We start from the raw sequence: 24,366 nt of genomic DNA, 5'->3' as shown, positions 1-24,366 counted from the left end.
TAATAATAATATTTTTTTAAAAAATTATAATTTTTTTCATAAAAATTATGACATCTTGGTAGAAATAATTTTTGTGAAGAAAAAGCATAATTTTTATAAAAAGATGTTATAATTTTTATGAAGTGATATCATAATATTATTTTTATATATATTCATTATTTTTTTTTCTATACAATATTATAATATTCTTTCATAAAAATTATGATACCTTACTTCAATTTAATATTTTTTATTTTATATTTTAAAATAAACTAAAATTTATTTTCAGATCTTAACGAGCTCATTATAGTCAGCAAAGTCTTAAAAGATTGTGACACACACACTTTAGCGAATCTTGACTTAGATTTTGGAAGGTCGTAATTTTAGATCATAATTAATCTATGATCTATTGACAGTGATTTTTTTATAAAAATATTATAATTTTTATAAAAAATATTATAATTTTTTTAAAAAAATTATTATATAAAATTTTTAAATAAAAAAATTGATGAATAAAATGATGCACTGCATATCCAATTTTCTGCACCGCCAACGATCCAAGGGTTTCTATTGCTCCATGTTTTGTTTTTATGCATGGTAACCGACTGCCTACGGAAAAATCGTTGGATGGACCAGCTGCAACGGAACCAGAACAAATGCCGGAGCATATGCGCGCAATCTGAAATTGGTGAAATACAGGGGGTAGCGTGGCGTGTGGTCCACCGTGGGATTTGACGCGGTCCAATTGCACTGCTGCATGCAGTACTGAGGCCAGCCAACGAGGGTGCAAAGCGTGTTCCACATGACTCCCGTGTCTAGGATGCCCAACGAGACCTTCTAGAGAAATCCAAACGGTCTTCTTCCCTCCTCCCCTCCTCTGGCTCCAGTTCAGCTCTCTCTCTCTCTCTGCGACGGCCATGGCGGATGCCTCTCCGAAAACAGTTCTCGTCACTGGTGCCGGAGGTAGAACAGGTGATCCCCTGCTCCCCATCCTTTTTTTTTTTTTTTTGCTTTTTACGAATCAAACTACCTGTTCGCGTTCTATCTTGATCTGGGGTTCTCTAATTTTTTTGACCATCTCGTGGATTTCTAGTGTTAATTGATATGAAGTCGCCAAAATCTTTCGTGTTTCAGTGATGATTTCATGTTTATAAGATGACATCTTTGCTTCAGAAAAAAAATGATCTTAGGGTTCCATAAAGAAAATATGAGAACGGAGATGCGAACTATTGTTCGTCAAAAGATTTTTTTTTATCTTAGATGAAAAAATAAAGCAATTTTATTCCCTATGATCTTAGGGTTCTATAAAGAAAATATGAGAACGGAGATGCGAACTATTGTTCGTCAAAAGATTTTTTTTTATCTTAGATGAAAAAATAAAGCAATTTTTTTCCCTGGCAAAAAGATTTATTTGAATAAAAAAGAAAGAAAACATTTCGCCGTTGCCGGGGATCGAACCCGGGTCGCCCGCGTGACAGGCGGGAATACTCACCACTATACTACAACGACAACCTTCGATGAGTGCAGTCTAAAAGCTCCTTAATAAGTGCTTGAGCGATGCTTGTCCTTTTGGATGACATAAGGATAGCGCTGCAAAAGAGATGCCGAAAAGTATCGGCTTTGTTTTGGACTGGGGATTCTCATGATGGAAATCACACAGGTTCAAAGTTGGTGAATTTAGCTAGTTCTCTCAGTAAGAATCTGGAAGTAATCACTGTGTGCATACATATAAAAGGTGATCCACAAGCCTGCCTGCTATAATGATATCAGATTAGTGAAGCATGCTGATGGAATCATCAGATACAGCTGATCGCAAGATGGCGATGAAGTCACAAAATCAAATTGGATCGCTGCTGGTTAAATCAGACATTCCACCTATGTTCTCATTATTAAAGTTTATTACAAGATTTTTTATGACAGAGAAAGATCAATTTCTGCGAAATATTAAAGTACTTACATGCGCATCTATGAGAATTTGCACTCATGACTGCGTCTGGTATTCAAAACTCAGGCTTTAGAGATGCTTTGGTCCCAAGGGCACCGGTATATTTTAAGATCATGTGACTGATTGTCAAATAATATAATTACCCTTATGACTCTTATTTAACATCTGCTGCAATCGTCATCAGTTTGCATTTTATACCAGCATTAAAGTGCTTCCAGGTCATTTTATTTGTAGCCAGCAATTATGACAGAGAAAATTGCAAAAAGTGAAGGTTTGATTGTTGGATTTTCAGACCGTTGAGCGCTTGCTTTGATAGTATCACCAAGAGGATGGGGTTTTGATTCCAGTTAGTCTTGGCTCTCGAGAGATAGGGTGCGTATAGGGTGGAAGGTGGGGTTTGGCCTCTCTTAATCTTTAAAATAAGAAAAAAAAGATAGCTGGATTTTCAGTGGCAGATAGAGTGTTGGATGGTTTACCTTCTGTTCGTCTGTCTGAAAATAAAATGGTACCATTTCATTCTTAGATTTTTTTCCCCTCTTGATTCATTTTCAGGTCAAATTGTTTATAAAAAATTGAAGGAGAGAACAGATCAGTTCATTGTGAGGGGCCTAGTTAGGACACCAGAAAGCAAAGAAAAAATTGGAGGAGCTGATGATGTTTTTGTAGCCGATGTAAGGGATGCTGCAAGTATTGTTCCTGCTGTACAGGGCATTGATGCTCTGATCATTCTCACAAGTGCCGTTCCAAAAATGAAGCCAGGGTTTGACCCAACCAAAGGTGGACGCCCTGAGTTCTATTTTGAAGATGGATTATATCCTGAGCAGGTATAATTCAGTTGTTGATTTTCTTTCAAGACAGTACTTGTACTAAACCTTTTCCCGTTTACTCATTGGGTGAATGTTTGGTATGTTAGGTTGATTGGATTGGTCAGAAGAATCAGATTGATGCTGGTAAGTCTCACTATTATCTAATTCATTTGTCCAATTTTGAATTACTATAAGCTTTGTTAAACATTGTCACCCTCTTGTACAGCCAAGGCTGCTGGGGTGAAGCATATAATCTTGGTTGGGTCTATGGGCGGAACAAACCCTAATCATCCCTTGAACAGCCTTGGAAATGGAAATATACTGGTAAGTGTTTAGTTTTGATTTTGTAGTTGTATTCTTTTTTATATTTTCTTAAAAGTGGTTATGTTTAGATGTTTATGTTTCTCATTTTGCTTTTCCTCTCTTTCTCTAACTCCTTTTTTAGTTCTTCTTGTTGATATTTGTTGGGCCAGTTTGTGTTCTGCGCCATGTCTTTCTTTCTGCCCTTGAATTGCAAGCTTTCTTGTGAGATTTGATGCTTGACTAAACCTGTATTAGCATTGAACAAAACATTTTTTGATCATGTAATCATCATCGCAGATACTCTGGTGACTCCTAACTAGCAGTATGTTATATTTACTGCCCTCACTGGAATGTGTATGAATCTAGGAGATCTTTTGTCAAAATTTTGTTGGGTTGATGGTATAATTGAAGGATGCGATTTCAACAAACTAATGACAGGAGCATTTGACTTTTATGTAGTTTGCATGTTATTTTGTTCTCTGCATATCTGCATGAACCTGCATCTTCAGAACTTGCCAAATAGCTTCGGTTTAATCTCAACCTTCATTTGAAGTCCCAAAGGACTTTTTAAATTGCCAAGTTATGCAATAACAATGTTTTAATATGAAATATCTAAAATGACATGGAAATATCACTGCTTCTTGTAACAGAAGTTCCTTCCATCACTTAAATCCCAGAGCACTCATTGATCAAAAAGGTAGTGTTATTGCTTTTTAAGGATTCTATGCATTTTTCAGACCACCCACTTGCATAGTGCCCTTGTTAGCACTTAAAACTAAGCATATAAGATTTGTTCACTAATATATTTCTCAGTTGGTTCTTCCAGGTACTAACAAGTATTTAACTTGGAGCAATTGATCTTGGAATACATTTGTTTTTTCTCCTTGCAACAATTATTCTGGACCTTTAAACATCTTGTTGTCATATGCACTTGCTCAACGGGGAATAATTTCACCGGGTATCAGCACATGGTAAAATTAGCACGTTATGTTGTACTACAGGGGCCCTTTCTTTAAGACCTGGGCTTTGCAATTTGGATCTTGTGAAGCTGTGAAGCATTCCTCTTTTAGCTGTCACTTAAAAATTTAATATCTCTAGCTTTCCATATATTGCAGAAAGTTTTGGATTATACTGTGATGTCCAAGGTAATTAGTATGGCTGCTTTTCTCAAGTCCAAATTATCTTAATGGTGCCCATAAGAATCTTCTGAACATAGTTCATAACCTCTAAAGTCCAGCATGAGTGACCTTTGTAATCTTGTTTGGAATTGAATATTTGCTTCACAAATGTTAAGTCCTGATAATGGTGATGTTTGAACAATTACAGGTGTGGAAGCGAAAGGCAGAGCAGTACTTAGCAGACTCTGGAGTACCATACACAATTATAAGGTTTGGCTTTTGATAATATATTATCAAAAATCAAAGTATACTGCATTAGTTTTTGGGGATGATAACATCTGGTCATTTTATATATGTTGTTTTAATGTTCATATATATGACTTTCCATTTCAATGATTGTCCTTCTAAATAGGTTGGAGTATCAGCAAAAGCTGTTTTTGTTGGATATACATATACACATAGATTGACATGTATGTATACATATGTGTGTATGTTTATGTATATGTGTGTTGCTTCCATTTTCTTCAGAAATTATAGAATGAGCTTTACAGTTAAAACCAATCATTTCTGTCTTAAACACAAGTTGCAGTAGAATTTTACTGAAAGCATATACATTTCAGACCCATAACCTTCTTTTCCAAAACCAAAGTGTGAGTTTAACACTTGAAAGTCAGAACCTATGGTTGCCTTTACACATTTAGCAGTAAGGTGGTGGCATTTTGAAGATGCAAATTCTTTGTTCTGTTCTCTACTTATAAAAGTTTCAACTGGAAAAAACCATCATTTTAAGAATTCTTGCTTAAACCAGGGCATCAAGTCCGCTTGCATAGGTACAATGATCTTTTTTCTCATTACCTTTTTTTCTTTGAACGTGGAAAATAGGGGGTGGCATTATTTTATTGCCTGACAATCAGGTTATAACGGGAGCCAAACTAGTCATGGATTATGGGCTCTTTGTGTGAAACGTTCATCGGAACAACTTGCAAATTTCTAAAGCAAGCATAACTGTATTATGATAACCTTTTAAATGAACAACCAACTGCTGAGTCTACTCACCAGAAGATTAATGTTTAATCTTTATGCAGCAAACTGCAATTAAACAATTCAAGTTTAACATTATATATGCCCAGTTTTGGAATCATGTATTGACCTACGTTATTCTTGACCAGAGCTGGAGGATTACAAGATAAAGATGGGGGCCAACGAGAGTTGCTCGTGGGAAAAGATGATGAGCTTCTCCAGACAGAAACTAGGACGATACCTAGGGCTGATGTTGCAGAAGCTTGCATTCAGGTTCGGCTTAGTTGAGCAACTATATTGGTTTGATTTGTTTAATCGAAGAGTTAAAATTGCAGCCGGTAAAACACGTTAGTTTTTGACAAGCATATTCTACCTCCTGATCATAAGACTTAAATTAGGACAGTTACAGCAGGCACTATTTTTTATGTATCATGGCCACAAATTTTTTAGTATTGACGATAACAAAGTTGTCTGACATGGATGTGCTTTAAACTCACAGCAAAGTACAAGCGACATGTTTTTCTTTCTTAAGAAAATGGCAATAACATTCGGTACCATTTAGCATTAACTAAAAATTCTTCTACAACAGTGTAGGCCAACTATTTAAGGATTGCTTTCTGTGATTGACAGGCTTTGCAAATTGAGGCGGCAAAGTTCAAGGCGTTTGATCTGGCGTCAAAGCCAGAGAATCTGGGTACACCAACAAAAGATTTCGGGGCACTCTTTGCCCAGACTAGTGCTCGTTTTTGAGTAGCCAATTATGAGGCTCCATTGGTGGACCCTAAATTGTTGTTGTTGCAGTTTTAAGCTGAAAAACTTGATGACAAACTGAGAAGAGAATGGAAAATAATGGCTTATATGTTGTGGTTCACTCGAAATAAAATAATGGTTTATATGCTGTGGTTCACTCAAAAATCAGTTCTTACGAAAGCTTGTCTTGAAATTTGGTGCTCATGAGTTTCTAGATGCTACAGTAATCGTTCTCTCATATCTTTGTTGTGGCTTTAGATACTATGGGGGTGTAGAGATTGCAGGGATATGGATTGCTCGGTGCAAGGTATAAATCCAACAGAACTTGACCAATAAGCAATGAGAGAATCTGGGTATCAAGCTGGTGATGGTTTCCCTTCAGCCTTATTTATCAGGTCTTAATCGTTAGTAATGTCTGCAATAAATCTGATGTAATCTTTTTGTTCGAATTGTTCCCGTAACTTCTGGTGCAAGGCTTTTCCAGCATCTACAAGCTTTGAGAATCGTGGAGTCATTTATGGATGGATGTCTTCTGTTGATTTTTCTTAGATATCCAACTATCCAAGCGTTGCTGCTTGGTTGCTACTCAGTCGAGTGGGTTGCCCTCCCTTTCATTCGAAGGAGAAAGATTTCTCTTGGATATGCCTTGAACTAAGTTAATATTCTTGTTTTGTTTTTTTGGTAAACTATATTCTTGTTAACGAAGGTGTGTCGACTCTGTTGAAATCGCTGTCCCACACCAAGATAAAAACGCTATTTTCTTCTTTTTTTTTTTTTCTTGAGTTATGTTGCTCACATTCCTCAGGAGCTTAATTCCTGTAGAAAATCTTGTATGACCCAAAATTCGTTCCAGCAAAGTTTGGAAAATATACGTTTAGGTTTTTGTGTACGTGCGTTAAGGTAATTTTTGAAAGGTATATATTTAAAAACCCCTGTACAGTGATGCATTATATGCAACTGCCTTAGTGCCTTATTTAGAAATTAGATTTTGATATCGTTTTTTTTTTTTTTAAATAAGGGATATCGCTTCAATCTCGATTCAAAATAAATGGTGATATTAACAAAGACGTTCCAGGGGAACTAATGAGCTATTCTGAAAAGTTTATGGAAAATGGCCGAGGAGGGCATATATCACACATTTGGAATTTTTGTTTTTTTGAAACTTATTTTTGGCACTGATATGTAGTTTTTAGTTTTCTTATGAAGCTATTGAAATAGCTTACCTGATTTATAAAAAATAAAAAATTATAAATTCGAATCAAGTTATAAATTCACTCATGTTTTATTGCTCAAACAAACAAAATATGAATGACGTGAAATCCTAGAAGTTGCCACGTCATTGATAAAAAAAATGACACGCGGATCCTGCAGGCCAACTTGGCCAATAAAAACAAGAAACTGCTTTGTCCTCTCACGAACTCTCGACCGTACGTCAATTAGTGAAGGAACCACAAACCACGCCAAAAGGAGTAAAGAACGCGAACACAAACAAAAACGGATGCGTGGACTGGCACCCTTTCCGCCAAGCAGTCAAACCACGAAACTCCTCCGGACCTTTCAACATTTGGGAAGATCGGACGGTGGACGAGGCAGCTTCTGGTTGGGGAGGCTCCCATCCAAGACCAACCACGCCATCTTCAGACCCCAACTCGTGTGTACCTCCAGGTGGCAATGCATGAACCACACACCTGCATGGGCCCACAAACCCAACTCAATATTTATACTCCAGGCAAAGCATCGATCAAGGTAAAGATATGGCATTGCCTAGCACTAGCAGGCATCTCTACATGCAATTGTCTACTCACCAGGGTTATCAGCACGGAATCGGATGGCGACCCACCCACCGGCCGGCACCCCAACCGTGTTCCTCTCCGCCGGGTCCACCAGGTTGAAGTTGGCCGGGTCCTTTGCCGGATTGTAGTTGCCAGAGCCTTGCCCCACGACGAAGAAGTTGAAGCCGTGGAGGTGCAATGGGTGGCTCTCCGCCCCTAGGATGCTGGTGTCCTGCATCACAAGCTCCACGGTGGCGTTGAAAGGAAGCACCATCAACTTGGTCCCATTGCTCACCGCTGTGTTGTTGGGAGGGGTCCCCGTGTAGTTGAATGGGATCAGCGGACTGTACGGGAAGTCCGGGGAGTAAACGCCCCTTGACTGCCCAAAGAAGTGGGCCTGGAGGAGAGCTGTGGTCGGCATCGTGAAGGATATATTGCTGACGGTCGCGGCGAACTTGGTGCCGTTGGGCCCTTGGCAAGTCTGGTTCTTCGGGCATGGGCTCGTCCCAAGGCCCACGGTGAAGAAGAATCGCCTATCCACACTTTGTGGTACGTTGGCAGGAAACTGAGCGGTTGCCAGGCTCCGTAATCTGCTGGTGAAGTTTGCGACAAACGCCGTATCGTTCAGAGATGGGAGGGTTGGTCTGAAGAGTGGGAGCTTCTTACTAAAGCTTGCTCTGGAGGAAGTATTGGGATCTTGGTACTCAAGAAAGCCAGCCACCGTAGAGTTATCGAAGGCGCCGGCTCCAGTGGCATAGGGCCTTGCAGCCATGAGGAAGGTGGAATGGAAGAAGCTGGGCCTGGTACGGAGGAGGACGTTGGTGGTTTGACCTGGTGCTATGATGAGGGTGTCGGTGTCGAAGGGCTTCACATAAACAGCATCAACGTCCACGATGGTGAGGGTGTGGTTTGCAATGCTGAAGAAGAGCTCGTCGTTGAGTGCAGCGTTGATCATACGGAGAAGGTACGTCTTTCCGGGCTTCACTTTCAGCTTGAATGTATCTGCCAAACGCCACCACCCACCATTTGTAATTAAACTTTGCCAAAAATGCCTAAAAACTACTCGAAGTACTCCACTATCTATAACTTTCATTTAAAGGTACCTTTAGCCGAGCAGTTGTACAGGGGACCAGGAAGCCCATTGATGGTGTAGGCATCAGAGACGTTAGGACCGCCACCCGTCTGAAGAGCCTGGCTAATGACTGCCTCCGTGTCAGCGTTCCACCATTCCCCTGCAAAATATTACAAATTTTAATTCCATGGATGTTACCAAGCTTCAAATCAAAGACAATCCGTAGTTAAGAGATTGTAACAACTAAAATATATATGCGTGTACCAAAGATGATGGGGACTTCTTTGTAGGGTCTGGAGAAGGGGTAAGGGACGCCGCGGGCGGGGAGAATGATGATGGGCCCGTAGAGGGTGGCCCTCAGCCACGAGATGTGTGCGTGCCAGAAGAGCGTCCCTCGCTGGCCGACGATGGTGAAGTTATACACGTAGCTCTGCCCTGTCTGAATGGGGCATTGGGTCACATACGCCGGACCGTCAGCCCATCCACTCCGCAGCTGGCGAACACCATGCCTGTTCGTTCCATGCATTGATCATTTGGTTCACACAACATTCATTGTATCGTTAAAAAATCATAATACAAAAACATGGGGGACTAAACGCTCGTTGGTACACTCGAACACCTTGAATAGAAGTAGTGTAACGGGAAAACAAAGTTTCATTAGCACACATACCAGTGTAAAGTGACATTATACGGAACGTGGTTAACCACCTTAACCACAACTCTGTCTCCTTCTCTAGCAACGATCTTGGGCCCTGGAAACTGCCCATTGACCGTCACAATGCTCTTTGTATGGCACAGTCGGGTCACATTGGCCATTCTTATCTGCAAATATGATCCATTTCAGAAGAAAAGAAACAGTTCCATGCATCTTATATTGTGCCATCTATACGCAAACATACAAATATATATATGTATATATATATATATATATATTATTTAATGTAACTTGTATGTAAGAACATACGTCAAATCTATAGTGCCTGTTTATGCCAGTTTGTTGTGCACCTGCGCCACCCAGAGAGAGAAGCAGAGTGACAGTCGAGAACATCAAGGCAGCCATGAGAAGGGTTGAAGGAAGAAGAGAGAGAGCCATTTTTGTTTCTGTGGTGATGTGGAACTCACTAGGTAGAGAAGGAAAGATAATTGGCTAGATGGATAGAAGAATGGATTCGAAAGTATAGGTGGATACAGAGTTATGAGAGCTCGAAAGGTCTATTTATACTGGTGGATATGGTCGTAGCTAGCTTGGGCTTGTTCTGTTAGGTGAGGTGAGCTGACGAGGTCACCTCAAGGGAATTTTGGCCTCCCTTAGCTTTGGAGTGTAGCTAAAGTCCAGTTCTATTTTATTTGATAACACATTGGCCTACCTTCTGAATAAGGATACAGTTCCTAAACAGTGTCCGATTGTTAGGACATGCATTCTCAAAAAAGCTTTCTTAACATGGTACTAATAGTATTTCTTTTCCATGCAAAAAGGCAAAAATTATGAAAGAAATTCTTTGCGCATTGTTCTTGCTTCCAACCACATACCGACAGCATTATCCTTAGACATCCAAGAAAATTAGAACTCAGAACCACATCATTTGTTCTTGAATCTAAAAGGGTCCTTTTCCAATTGGCAAAAACAATTAGACACGAACGAAGCCCTTGTTTCTGTTTTCCTTTCTTTTTGATGTAATTGAGTTAGAGAAAACCTAACTCATGAGGTGCTATATTAATAAAATTAGCAATACATATTAGAGCTGGTACATATGATTGTAATGTATATGACAGGAGTTAATTTTTCTCAGTTTCAGAGTTTGGGCTGGGAGATCTGAAGTTATAGTTTTGGGTTAATTTCAGATTTTCAGGTTCTGTTATTATCTAGCTAGAACAAGTTTCAGTTTATGTTTTCCTTTCCAAACTATTATTTTAAATATTGATAGGTTGATAAAGATTTGTTGGTAACAGAAGGGTTGGTGATCGTGGACTTCCCTTTGCTTTTCCTTCTCCGGGTTTCTAAGCAAGAGAAGGATGTCTGAACCAATTAACTCACTCCCCTAAGCTATCCTTTTGACTTTTGGAGGATGGCCCATGGTTCATTGTCGGATTAAATAGATGCCGTAGTTAAGCATCATCTTATTACGTCTCACCAATCCACCAAAAAAGAATTCCACCTTTTCTGGAGATACTCCCTTTATATCTACCCCCTTATCATTTGACACTGAGAACACATGTTAAGAAGAACACATGTACCAACACCCACGCACATACAAATAATAATAATAATAATAAATAAAAACAAAACTCAACTGTTCATTCACCAAGTGCAAACTTTAATTAGAATATATATGTTTACATGTATCCTATCCAACCTAGTCCAACCTTTCTTATCTAACTGACCTAACCCGACTTGTATCTATCAGATTTGAGGCAGATATGAGTATGAAATTTTTAGTTGATGAACAGATATGGATATCGATTGACTCAATTTATATCCGATCCATTACCATCTCTAGACATTAAAAATATATATTTAAAAGATATATATATATATATATATATATATATATACACCAACAAAAACACACCACACACACACACACACACACAAAACAATTCTCAACTGTTCATTCAGAAGTGCAAATTTTAATTACTAACACTCTCGCACGTCCTTGATGCTAGTATGGACTGTGGGCAACACGAAATAAGTCATCTTCTTCCTTTGAACCTGGGATCACAGAACCTGAACACTGATAAAGGTGCATTATATTCTAGTTTTCTGGAGAGCCACTCTGTGATGCATGGCTCCGGGTATGTTGCTTGCAGCCTATTGGTCTCACTTTGAGGATGTTGACCATACATCTACAGCCAGAAAAGGATAGAGAATTGACATTTGCCAAATGACATGCATATGACTAGTTCCAGAAAAAGATGTACTTGATTGACGACCGTGATTAGATCAAATGATTGATTTTTTTTTCATTTTTCTCTAAATATATTTTAATTATTTAGTTCATATATGCACATAGTTTTTTTAAGAAAGAAAGAGTATTTAATGGATGTATTTTGTTTCTACCACATGCTATCCACATGACTGATTCGAGTGGATGAATAATTTCATGAATGAACATATTCTGCTCATCTGTTTAGGTGCTCGAGATTAGGTTTTCCTTGTCACTATGTTTTTATCATCCGAATTAATCTTAAAAAGCTGCTGAATAAAAAAGTGACACTTAATGGATGATTATGACCCTACACCAATAAGACGTTTGAAATTAAATAAATTTTTCTAGTGAGACTTCATAAATCGTTAAGTATAGGAAACTAATATACTCTTTATCTTTGGTATGTCTTTTTAGTATTAGCTGAAGAGAGAATGCATGAGGAGGGGGGTTTTAGTTGAAAGATGAAATATCTTTCGGCTTGCAACCCATGAGGCCTGCTGCAGCAAAAAAAATATACAACCAAAGTATGGATCAAGAATCACATGTTCTGCAAGGGAAGATCATCAAATGCGACATTGGCCATCCGATTACAAAAGAAGATGCACAACCATCAAATGCAACCCTGGGCTTGGAATGGCCCAGTGGGAGGATGGAAATGGCCTTGGGCTTGATCCTAGGAGGCCCAGTGCAAATGGATGGTCATCCTAGCGTGGGGAAATTTTTTGTGCACCGTGGACAGTGTAGAAAATCCAACGTGGAGTGCACTGCTTTATCCGATTGGTCTAGGTATTCACTGCTTTTTAACGTGCTTTTAATACCTCTAACTTTACTTTTTCGTTTAAAATTTTGAATGACGAAAATGCTCTTATTCTTTAAAAAAATTATGACATCCTATGTCCATATTATGATATTATGTGTCCAGAAAGTTATAATTTTTTTCCATAAGATGTCATAATATAATGTAGGATGTCATAATATGCACAGGATATCATAATTTTCTTCAAAGAATATGGTCATTTTCATCATTCAAAATTTTCAAACGAAAAAGTAAAACTGCAAGCATTAAATGCGTATTGGAAAATAGTTGGACAAAAATATGCCTTCCATATTATGACATCTTAGGTCATATTATGACAATCTGCATGCAGAAAATCATAATTTAATGCAGGATGTCATAATATGCATAGGATATTATAATTTTTTAGGCTACATTATGGCATCCTACGTATAAAAAGTTATGATATGTCATAATTTTTTTTTGAAAGATAAAATTATTTTTATTATATAAAATTTTTAAATAAAAAAATAAAATTATAAATATTAAATATATATTAAAAAAATAATGATCAGATGGATTATTTATATAAAGAGATGCGCTTCACGTTAGATTTTCTATGATGCACAAAGAATTTCTCTTCTTGCGTGCGACCATTCGATGAGCTATGTCATTTCTGGGTCCCATCAAGGTATTGACAGGTTGTGGCCTGTGGGGAGAGGGAAGGAAATAATGAATGGGCTTGGGCTTGACCCAAGAACCTCTTATTGTCGTGCTATAGCCCAAAGAGAAAAGTAGTCGGCCGACCTAGCTGAACACTGGAGCTCGACGCCGATGACGTTCCCCGTCGGCTTTTGTTCCCCTCCCAGGCTCCCCGAGTCCGTCTCCCTCCTCACGAACTCTTCCCAATCTCTCCAAAATCCTCCTCGGACGAAGCAATGACGCCCTTCGGCTCTCTCTTAGAACCCTAGGCCGCGCTCCCTTTCATCTGCCTCCCGTAATTCACCAAACCCTGGCTCCTATACTCGATCTCGAAGCCTTTCATAATTTTTCTTCATCATCTTCTTCTATTTTAACCGTCTTTCTTTCTAATGAAATGCAGCGAGTTCGATTGTCGTCTGCTGATGGTGCGGAGGAGGATTCGGATCAGAAGGCGGTGGAAGGGAGGGCTTTGGTTTGTTCTTCTTCTCTTCTTATCTCCTGTTGTAGTCCTTTATTTTTCAGTTTGTTGATTACGTTGTTCTGTTTTGCGGATTCTCAGATGAGGAGGTTACGGATTTGGGGTTAGAGCGGCATTGTCCATGTTGAAATTTTGCAAAAGTAAGGTAGGGTTCCTGTATCCTGGTGTTATTATCATCACGGATAGATGAGGCTTCTTGGTGTCACAGAAGTTACATAGCGTTCTTGGTATCTTAATTGCAGTATCTTTCTTCTAAAGAATGAATTATGGTAATCCCTGGATTATTGGCGCAAAATATTTTATATATATTTAAGTGTTGTAAAATTATGTGTATAGTATATTTGAACGTTTGTGACATGTAGAATGCGAAGCAAGGCATTTTAGATGTGTACGTACTGCCAGAGCAGCATTTTTCAACCCTGAAATTTTGCAATGAGTTAAGGATCCTCTGATGAGATTTCAGTATCTCTGTCTTAAACATTATATAATTTCTGGACAGCATGACCTGTGTGTGTGTGTGTGTGTCTTTCTCTGAGAATTGGAACAAGGTTATCTTTTGAGTTTTTTGACTTGCTAACTTTAGAGTATTTATAAATAGGAGAGATATCACCACTTCTGCCATCAAGCTGTCGGTATGTAACAACTTGCAGCGGGTACTCGATGCAGGCATGTAAAAAGTATGGCATTGTAAAGGGTACAATCCTCACAGCTTGGCGTATCTGCCATTGCGACCCTCTTGGTGTCTTTTTTGGAACATGATCACAGTTGTCATTTTGTTTAATTGGTGGCCTTTAAGTTGTGATCTCATCGATAAGATGCTATTATCTAAAATTGAAAAGTGTAGAAACTTCAATGTAAATGCAAACCAGGTACATAGTGCTTGTACACTGAAAATTTAATTGTTCTTTATTAATTTGTTTTGCCATATTCTTGGTTCTTTAATTGTAACATGTAAGTGTACCACACATGAGCATATAAATATATTCCAAAATCCAATTTTCTTATGCTAGAAAACTTGAATGCATTGGATGCTAAAGAATTCCATATTGCACCCATTTCCAGATGCTTATTTTGCACTTGTTGAGTATTATGAAATAAATTTTCATACTTCTAAAAATTGCCTTTTCTGAGTTTATGTCGCTGCTATCTGCTCAGGAAGATGCAGTCATTATCATTCTGGTAATGTGCTAGAGCACAGCTATGTTAATATCTTCATGATTATGGTTCTATAAATAGTTAAAAACATGATTACAAAATAATGGAGTAAAGATGTTTCCTTCAAGGGGTGAAGCTTTGCATTCATGCTTTGCTGGATGTTTTTCATCAATTTATTCCTTTATGTCCAGCATAACTTTAAATATAGTATCCATGCATAGATTCCAGTAGCAAGTTCTTTTATCTACAAATCTTGATGAATAGATGTTATATGTTTCTGTCTTATGCCTATTTGTTGTTCTTTTTTTACCTTTCAAGTAATTATGATTGAATGTTTATTGAGGCGAAAGCCCCCTTTGTAAACTGATAGTTGATTGTTGAATGGCTTGCAATTGAAGCTGTGCATTAAATAGTTAGTGTTTTCCTGGTCATAAGAATAACATGGTTTAAATGTCTTTCCATTGTTGTGTTCTATTACAGTTTTATACAGGTAAAAAAAGTTTCTTAAGAGAGAGTTGTGGGTGGAGATGACACTAAAGTGAGGCAAACAACCATGTAGGAGCTTTTGATCTGCCGGACTAATGATTGTGTTTCCAGGTGCAGAGATTAATTTGTTTGATTAGAAGTCTAAACATGCCCATCAGTCCTCCATCCCCCAAACCCTCTCACATATCTTTGTGGAAAGCAGCAAAATAAGCATTAAAATCAAAGTATACTTCAAGAGAAGTCAAAGAAAGAAAAGATACAAAAAACAATTTATATTATCAGTGATATTGCGACATCAAAACTAGAAGGGAACAACAACCCCCCCTGCCTCCCCGACTGAAAGAAAAGGGAATAATCCAATGCTCTTAATGCATAGTGTGTATGAGTATTGTAGGAACTTGTTAGGGAAGAAACTTGGACCTTGGTGGGATATTACCTGCCTGATCCTATGATCTTATCCCAATGTAAAAGCAACTACGTTGTCGTCCTTTCTAATTTCTTCTTTACTCTATCCATTCTTCTCCTCTGACCTATGTCCGTGGCCACCTAATGTGGAACCACCTTGATCCTCACGCCAAGAGACAAGCTAATGCCCCGAGAACCTCACCAATTGCAAGCTGTTTAAGTCCAGAAAATCAGGAAAAAATAGGTTTGGGCAGATCTAGGTTTTAAGAATTTGTTAGACCTTGTTGTTAGGATATTCATCTTTTTCAAATGAAAGCCTCTCATTTTTTTTTTCTACTTTGAATTTAATCTCTATTCTGAAATGCCCCCAGCAAAGTCTCTTATCTTAAACATTGGTCAACTAGTACTAAATACATCTCAAACATTATTAACAAGCTAATAACTACAAGTTCAAACACATCAAAAGGAAAATACAATTTTTATTATCAAAAAAAAGAAAATATAGTTTTCAATCATTTGATATTGGCATTAACTGATCCAATTAAGGAGAAAAAAGATTTTCTTCAACCCACTTAAATCGAATCTCATAAAAAAAGGTAGAAGAAAAGAGAAGATTTTTAAAAATAGGATATAAGTCCCTTTTTTTTGTTTCATTGTTTTTTCTCTATCTCCATAAATCGAGGTGCATAGTCCCTATTTATAATGGTAAGATCCGCTCTTGCATAATTTTGGTTGGATTTCTCTTTTTAGCTTCTAGAAAGATGTCCATCCTTAAACAATTTTGGTCGGATTCCTCTTCCTAGTTCAAATAAGATTAGATCTCTAAAAATAACATGATTAATATAAAAAATCATGAAAAAATATTAAAATTCTATGAGAGATGGATTTCACTTTTGACATCAAATTTATCTTTTATCGCTCCACCTTATTCTTTACAGAGTAGAAGATAATCTCCGATGAAAATCTTTCTCGAAAAAAGTTTTGATTTGACCAGCTTGTTTCGAGATTCGAACGATGGAATTTTAATCCAATTTAGTCCTCTAGGAGGTTGGCCTAAAGTTGTAGATTTTGAAAAGATATCTAATTTAAAAAAAAATCATCTCAATCAGACATCGTATGACTAAATCATAGCTTTTTAAAGTTTGGCACGTGATTTGACTTTCTGATGTGGTGGATCTTGCTTTTGGACTCTATCCAACCCTGTCTGTAGTGCCCAAAATGATCCACATCAAGTTTGAAAATTTTCTTAGATCAGAGCTTCCCTATTTAGAGGATTTAGCTCTTGCTAAATCAGAACTGAAGTTGGGGAAACGCCTGCTTATTTATTTCATGGTTGAACTATCTAGCTCAAACATGATTTCTGGCTTTTCTCTTCTTTACTCTCGGATCTCAGCAGATTACTTGATTTGCTCCTATATCTGGACCTATGGTAAGGATGATCTTTGACATCCTTGTTGTCAACGATGACTATGATGACTCTTGTTTGATCTCGATTTCGATTAATCAGTTAGTGAAATCAAAGACGAGAGCTGAGTCTCTCACGAGTAGCATTGGCTTCTTGTATTATCATCGCGAAGTTGTTGCAAGTATTAACAAGTTGCTTTACCTGAGCAGCAGTCATATGGTTTACATTGTCTTGCATTTTGAAGATTTTGGTCATCCCTTCCCATCCTTTACGAGATGATACTTTCTCTATCGTCTGTAGAAAACTGCATCTTGATCCCAAAGGTATGAGCTCCTAAGAATAATTTGACAAACATCTAGAGGAACTACTTAATAAGTTACCTCGTCAATATACCTCTCGGTTATGACGAACTTGAAAGTGCATTATTTGGTGTTCTTCAACTCAACATTTTTTTGAATCCAACTAAGAGGGTAAGGATGTAGGTGAGACTTGGTCTGCAACCTCAGCTTCTGAACTAGATTTTCAGAGATGAGATTCTTCTAGTTTTCAGGATCTACAATAGTCTTGATGATCCTTTGCTTCATCTGGATATTCAAATGGAAGAGTTTCTATCGTGCCTTCAGATTTGTCTCAGTTACTGTTTTGGGTTTCTTCATCATTAAGCTCCATTTGGAGTTTGCTTGCTTGAATTCAAACAGCTCTTCAACCTCTACAACATTGAGGACTACCATCTCGTTATTCTCGGAATCATCATTCTTTGGCTTCCTCCTCTTGGGATGTAACTTGGTGGTGAAGTTTTCAACACTGCTCCTTGGTGTGTTCGTGAATGTTATAGTGATTGCAGTAATTTTTTTGAACCATGTTAACGTGTTTTTTACTTATCTTTCTATCCTAAATTTTTGCTGCTTTTTTTGAACTTGTTTCCCTCCTTGCCTTCCCTAGGCTGATTCTTCTCCTCAATCCCTATAGCCTTTATGCGAGCCTTGCTGATATCTTCAACTTTGAAGAGCTTTAGCTCCATTCAAATGCTCTCGTCAAGATCTCCAACATATCTCATGAAAATTGTATGATTGTCGATGGAGACTGTTTATTTGTTGAACTTGGTATAGTCCTCGACAAATTTATCATACTTCTGTTGTAGGTATTGCCTCTTGACCATCAATTTTTTTTGTGGCCAATTGGATAAAACTGCCTCTTGATTCGGCCTTTGAATTTGCTCCATGTCGTATTATAACGTCATTGTTTCTCATACACGAATTTCACCCCTTAAAGCATAGCTAGAAAATTTGAGATGGGTAAAAGCTATCTTCTGGATGCTGGAGTATCTATATATAGTAAAGTAGGTCTCTAACTAGTCTAGCCAATTATCTAATCTTTTGCATCAACAGTCTTATTGTATATGGAGATCTCGACTCGAGCTCCAACTTTAAATATTTGAAGATAGATTTTGCATACTTTTAGATTGCTCATCCTTCTTACTGGATGGTGGATCTTTATCTCCAAACGTAGGAGACATTGTAACAGTTGTAGATGCTTGTGCTTGCATTGAAGGTGTCGTTAATCTAGAGACGATCTCGATGAGTTAGGCAATCTTCTCCTACAGTTGTGTGAGATGTCATTTCATTTCATCATCTCTCAAAGAAGAACTAGCAGCTATACTCATTTTTGTCCTTTTATGTACTTGAAGTATGGATAGCCTCTCTCCTGATTGCTTGTGTTTTTTTGTATGTTTGGACCATGAGCTAAGGGCCCTACAATTGTAGAGAATCAATATTCTGACACCAACTTGATCCAATTGGGGAGAAAGAATATTTTTTTCAACCCACTCAACTAAAATCTTATAAAAAAAAGATAGAAAAAGAGGAGATTTTTGGAAGTAGGGCTTAGATCCCCTTTTCTTTCATTGATTTTTTTTCTATCTCTATAAACCGAGGTAGATAATCCATATTTATAATTGTGAAATCCGCCCTTACACAATTTAGATTAGATTTATTTTCTTAGCTTCTAGAATGATGTCTGCCCTTAAATAATTTGAGTTGGATTTTTCTTCCTGTTGGGGATGTCTGGTCAGGACACTATCACTATAGGACCTTCTCGATACCACTCGCGTTGCACTTGATCAGCAAAAGAAAGAAAGAAAGAAAAATAAATACAAAACAAGAGAAAAAAATCAAGTACGTGAATCAGCCCAAGGCTTACCTCCACGAGGCATGCAAAGTTTCACTATGAAAAAGAACAAGTATAAGAGGAGATCCTCACACTCCCAATCTTTGTACACAATCTCTCTCAACTAGAAGCTACCTTTATAAAGCTCTCACTAGAATCTAAGATTTTTGAACCTTTGGAACTACCACTGTGTGACAGTCTGTCCGAGGTACCTGTACCTCTGCTCTCCGTCGAACCACCACACGGTCTGCAACTACTGCCGCCTCTCTCGAGTTTCTATCGAACACCAAAGCCAGGCCACAGCTCTTTGATCGTCCACAGGTGCCTTTAAAGGCCTCAGATCGATTCCTACACAAATTTGGACTCTTGATAGCATACAGCAAGCCATTTCACCGTTGGATCACGATCGCTCGCTCACTGGGCCATTCGATCACTCCTCAGCGTGTGTTGTATGCCCCTGATCAGCATCTAGACCGCTCGATCAAGCCCAAAATCATGCCCGCGCTGTTCGATCGTGTGTTCAATCCAAGAAAACCCCCGTAGACCGTGAGAAACCATGCAAAAACGTCCATCGGTCCATCGTAGACCGCGAGAAACGGTTGAGAATCGATCCTTCGATCCACGGAGCGCCCCATAGATCGTGGTACACCACGGTCCCATGCGCTTGACTACGTGCCCACGCGTCGGGCCTGGACCACATGCCCGCCGGCCCGACTGCACCACTGTTGGCCTCTGCCGGCCCATCGGCCATCCGTGGGCTCTACCAGCCCACCTTCTTGCCTTCTTTCGTGCGCAGTTTCTCCGTCTGGACTCCGTTTGGACTGTTCTTGGGTTCGTTGGACTCCATTCGTCGTCTTGAATCTCGCTGTAAGCTTATTGTGGATCGAATCTCGAGGCGTCAAATTTTAATACTTTCTAGTTCGAATAGAACTATATCTTAGTTCGAATAGGACTATATCTTTAAAAAATAATTAACATAAAAAATTATCAAAAAATACTAAAATTTTACAAGAGATAGATCTTGACTTCTTCATCAACTTTGCCTTCTATTGCTCCACCTAATTCTTCACCAAGTGGAAGATAAGCTCGAATCAAAGTCTTTCTCGAAAAAGATAGTTTCAATTTCACCGGTCTGTTTCGAGGCCCAAATAATAAAATTTTAGTCCGATTTAGCCCCCTAAGAGGCTGGCCCAAAGTTGTAGATTTGAAAAGATACTCAATTTCAAAAAAAAGGATTATCTCAATCAGACATCATATTATTAAGTTATGGCTTCCTAAAAATTGGCACAGATTCAAATTCCTTTTGTGGCAGATTTTGTTCACGTATCCTATCTAGCTCTACTTGTAGTGGTCAAAGTAATCCATGTTAAGTCTGGGGATCCTCTTGGATCATTAGCTAAGTTGTTGGTATAGTTTTTACCATCTAATAACTTTGCAATGTCATAAGTGTTCATTTTATCTTCTAAATTGTTGGGATAAAGGTAAGGATAAATTACAGAAACATCCTCTCAACTTTAGCTCAATTTTACTTATACCCCTTAAGTTTTTTAGATGTTCCAAAATGGACCTGCTGTTCACTTACCAACAAATGGTGCTAGCTTATCATTTGAATGGATAAAAATATCCCTCAATCATATAGGAGAGGTCGTCGGTGAGCAAAGGATGGAGGTGGCAGAGCCACCATAAAAGGGGAGGTGGCGGAGCCACCATAAAAGGGGAGAATGGGGTCACCAAAGTCAGCTTGGAGGAGAAGGATGGCATCGAAAGTATCGTGGGCGGGATTGAAGGAAGAGGAGAAGGCGTGAGGAGGAAGATGAGGGAGAAAGAGGGATCATCATCAAGGAAGGGATGGAGGTGGAGGGAGCAACCATAGAGGGAGAAGGCTTATGGATGGGCTTGGAGGAGAAAAACAACGAGAAGGAAAAGAGGGTGAGAAAGAAGGGGAGGAGGGGTCACTGACAAGAAAGGGATGGAGACGGGGGGAGTTATCATGGAGGGAGAGGGCAGGGTTGCGGAGGTCGGCATGGAGGGGGAGGGTGGCATTGAAAGCCTTATGGGTGGGATTGGAAGAGGAGAAAGTGGAGAAGAAGAGGGTGAGGAGGAAGGGGAGGGGGAAGGGGTTGCCAGAGAGGAAAGGATGGAGATAGAGAGAGTCAACATAGAGGGGGAGGGCTCATGAATGGGTTTGGAGGAAGATGATGAGGAGGAGAGAGGGATGAGGAGGAAGGAAAGGGAAAGGATGGATTGCCGATGAGAAATGGGTGGAGATGGAAGGAACCATCATGGAGGGGGAAGGCTTATGGGCAGGCTTGGAGGAGAAGAAGGATGAGAAGGAGAAGTGTGTGAGGAGAAAGGAGAGAAGGAAAAAGGAGGGGTCGTCGGTAATGAATGGATGGAGGTGGAGGGAGCCGTCATTGGAGGGGGAGGGCTCAAGGATGAGTTTGGAGGAGGAGGACAACGACGAAGAGGAGAAGGGGTTAAGAAGGAAGGGGAGAGGGAAAAGAGGAGGGAGGAGGGACATCGGCAATGGAGGAGAGGAGCAATTGAAGAGGAGGAAGGAAGGAGGGATGTCAGCGGCAGAGGATGGGAGCAATCGGAAAGGAGGATGAAGGGAGTTGGAGAAGGATATTTTGGTCATTTTATAAAATAATGATCTTATGTGATGGTTACATGACATCATTCCATTAATGAAGATAAATGGCTGGACCATTTGGATTATCTTGAAAACTTGAAAGGGTAGTTTGATATTTTTTAAAGTAGAGGGGTTGTAAGTGAAATATTGGGCTAAAATTGAGAGGGTGTTCATGTAATTTATCCTAAAGGCAAAAGGCTTGATGGTTATGCTTATGATATATCACTTATTTGAAAGGTGAATCTCGCTACTTTATTATTTAGCGACGCGACAAAATTGGATTTCCATCATTTTCGTGGCCATGGATTTGAATCCTCCCAGGTGATTTGATGAGGGAGAATCTTTTGATTAATGATAGATATTTTGTAGTAGTTGAAAAAAAATATGTATGCATTTTGTTTCTTCATTAGCGATCATTGACTTTGCTCGATAGTTATTTTTTCACTACTTATCAATAATTTTATTCTACTTGTAGAGATGTTCATGCACTGTATATTCCTAATTGTTTTACTGAGATGTGTGTTTTGCATGCTTGCCTTTTTTTGGTTGAACTTATAATGGACTGTATGTTTTACTTGTTGAGATGTTCATGCACTGTATATTCCTGATTATGTTTAATGATCCTGTTTTACTTGTTGAGATGTTCATGCAGAATATATTCCCAATTATTTTTTCTGAGATGCATGTTTTGCTTTTTCTTCCATTATAGGAGCAGTCTGTGTTTTCCCCTTGTGTGTGTGCACGCATTTGTATGTCTGTGCATGTGTGTATTTTCTTTTTTTCGATTTGGTGGATGGGTAGAAGGGGTAGCGAGCAATGTGGACTTGAACTGAGACCACAGACTATAATTGAAATCATTGACACACAACAAGTGTGCCATGTTAAGGTCTCGAAAGCTTTTTATCAAGTGCTTGATAGCTTCTCTTTCTGCCGCTTTATCTGTAATGAGATTTAATACTGCGAAATAGATTTGGCCGGACCTTGAACCATGATGCATAAATATCATCAAACTTCTCTTCAATTTTTCTGTTTATCTGCAGATTTAAACATTAAATTTGCCCCACTTCTTGTTGTTACTTTGTTGATTAGTCCCGACCTATTCATCTATTTATGGGAGCAGATTTGTAAAGATTGTTGAGGGCAGAAACCTTTCTCAAGTACCTCATGTATGAACCAAACACAGAAGATCATTCCAGTCTCCAGAACAATATTATATCTGCAGAGAAAAGTCAGAAGATCAGGTAAGCATTGGCTGTTCTTTAACGTAACTTATTGCATTTAATTTGATGACCTATACAATTGGCCCTCATGGCGAGTTGATAGAATCATGCATAATTTTAAACTGCAAGTGGGGTTTCGACTATTTTAAATATGCTTGCCCTTGTGTCATCTGTTCTCCCTTAAGTATTATTTTGTGGCATTCCTGATGGATGATTGAATGAATCATGTTGTCTTGATCTTCATGGTGTATTGTGCAGAACTAATTGGATCACTATGTTGATATTTCTTTATGAAGCGAGCGATATTGTGATGACAGATGAGGCAGTTATAATACTAGAGATTTATGGAGAGTGTCAATGCACATTGTCTCTTTGCCAATAGACTATCAGTACCACCGAAAAGATTCCTAGCATTTTTCTTCCTTCTGTTATAATTTATTATTCTGGGCATGGAGTGGCTTGATGAAGACATGGCAGATACGGTCTTTTATACTACTGAACTGTCATGAAAGTGTATGTCTCCAGCATGTAGTAATCCCAAATTGAAAGCTCCTTACAGGTTTTCCTTTTGGATCTTAACATTGCTGGAAAAGCTCTTTAAATTATAGAATATATGGTTTAGATAATGGCACAGACTCAAGCCACCACCTGAGTGGGACAAGCAAACTACTTTCACGAAATATTGACATGATGGTGGACGATATTTTTCACTGGTGGTCTTGCCAATGCTAATGTGTCAAGATGTTATATTGCTTATGAAGGCCTTATCCTTTTGATTATTGGGTCTTGCCAATGCTAATGTGTCAGTATGTTATATTGCTTATGAAGGCCTTATCCTTTTGATTATTGGGGAGCAATGGTTGATTGTTTAACATTAAAAAAAGACCCCCTGCCATGCTATTCAATGTTTATTTGGTAACTTATTCGGCCTTTCTATGCTTTTATCTGAGGCCACTACCTTTATATGAAGTGTGGTATATTTGTCAATTCAAGCTTTTCATCAGGATAAGTAAAGGGCAGATTGTGGGAGCTAGTTGGCCTGAGTCAGCTATACGGATGAAAGGAGAAGAAATTCAAAACGTAGTCATCCGTTTTGTGATTTTCCATCTCATGCTAAGTGAGAAAGACTCGTTATCCTAGTATTTCAGACTTTGCTGGACGATGATTCTTGGGAGAGATGATCATCGTGGGAAATGATGTGGAAGCTCAGACGGTTCTAGAGAGGATTTGCTGTCATGGTACTCATGAGG

The 24,366-nt window shown here is 38.7% G+C and overlaps 2 protein-coding genes, 1 long non-coding RNA gene and 1 other non-coding gene across 4 annotated transcripts; 2 read left to right on the top strand and 2 right to left on the bottom strand.

Moving 5' to 3' along the window:
- The first annotated feature begins 779 nt into the window (after positions 1-779).
- Positions 780-6,086, top strand: LOC105045643 (uncharacterized protein At2g37660, chloroplastic). Its single transcript, XM_010923994.3, has 7 exons — positions 780-951; positions 2,477-2,748; positions 2,838-2,874; positions 2,957-3,054; positions 4,360-4,421; positions 5,321-5,444; positions 5,802-6,086. Exons 1-7 carry the CDS (start codon positions 897-899, stop codon positions 5,919-5,921), a joined length of 768 nt encoding a protein of 255 aa, XP_010922296.1. The 5' UTR covers positions 780-896; the 3' UTR covers positions 5,922-6,086.
- On the bottom strand, positions 1,417-1,488 carry TRNAD-GUC (transfer RNA aspartic acid (anticodon GUC)). Its single transcript has one exon. It is a non-coding gene; the product is annotated as a tRNA-Asp (tRNA).
- Positions 6,087-7,193: 1,107 nt separating the features above from the next.
- LOC105045644 (laccase-17) lies at positions 7,194-9,933 on the bottom strand. Its single transcript, XM_029264857.2, has 6 exons — positions 9,730-9,933; positions 9,436-9,587; positions 9,030-9,274; positions 8,797-8,925; positions 7,727-8,695; positions 7,194-7,609 (listed from the first exon to the last, which is right to left on the bottom strand). Exons 1-6 carry the CDS (start codon positions 9,856-9,858, stop codon positions 7,479-7,481), a joined length of 1,755 nt encoding a protein of 584 aa, XP_029120690.2. The 5' UTR covers positions 9,859-9,933; the 3' UTR covers positions 7,194-7,478.
- A 3,302-nt stretch (positions 9,934-13,235) lies between these two features.
- On the top strand, positions 13,236-23,909 carry LOC105045645 (uncharacterized). Its single transcript, XR_832096.2, has 5 exons — positions 13,236-13,464; positions 13,570-13,641; positions 13,729-13,792; positions 23,017-23,137; positions 23,375-23,909. It is a non-coding gene; the product is annotated as an uncharacterized lncRNA (long non-coding RNA).
- The last annotated feature ends 457 nt before the right edge of the window (positions 23,910-24,366 follow it).

Source organism: Elaeis guineensis, chromosome 5 (genome assembly GCF_000442705.2).
Source record: "Elaeis guineensis isolate ETL-2024a chromosome 5, EG11, whole genome shotgun sequence".
NCBI lineage: Eukaryota > Viridiplantae > Streptophyta > Magnoliopsida > Arecales > Arecaceae > Elaeis > Elaeis guineensis.
Note: the sequence above shows the minus strand (reverse complement) of the source record. Positions and strands in the feature narration are given on the sequence as shown.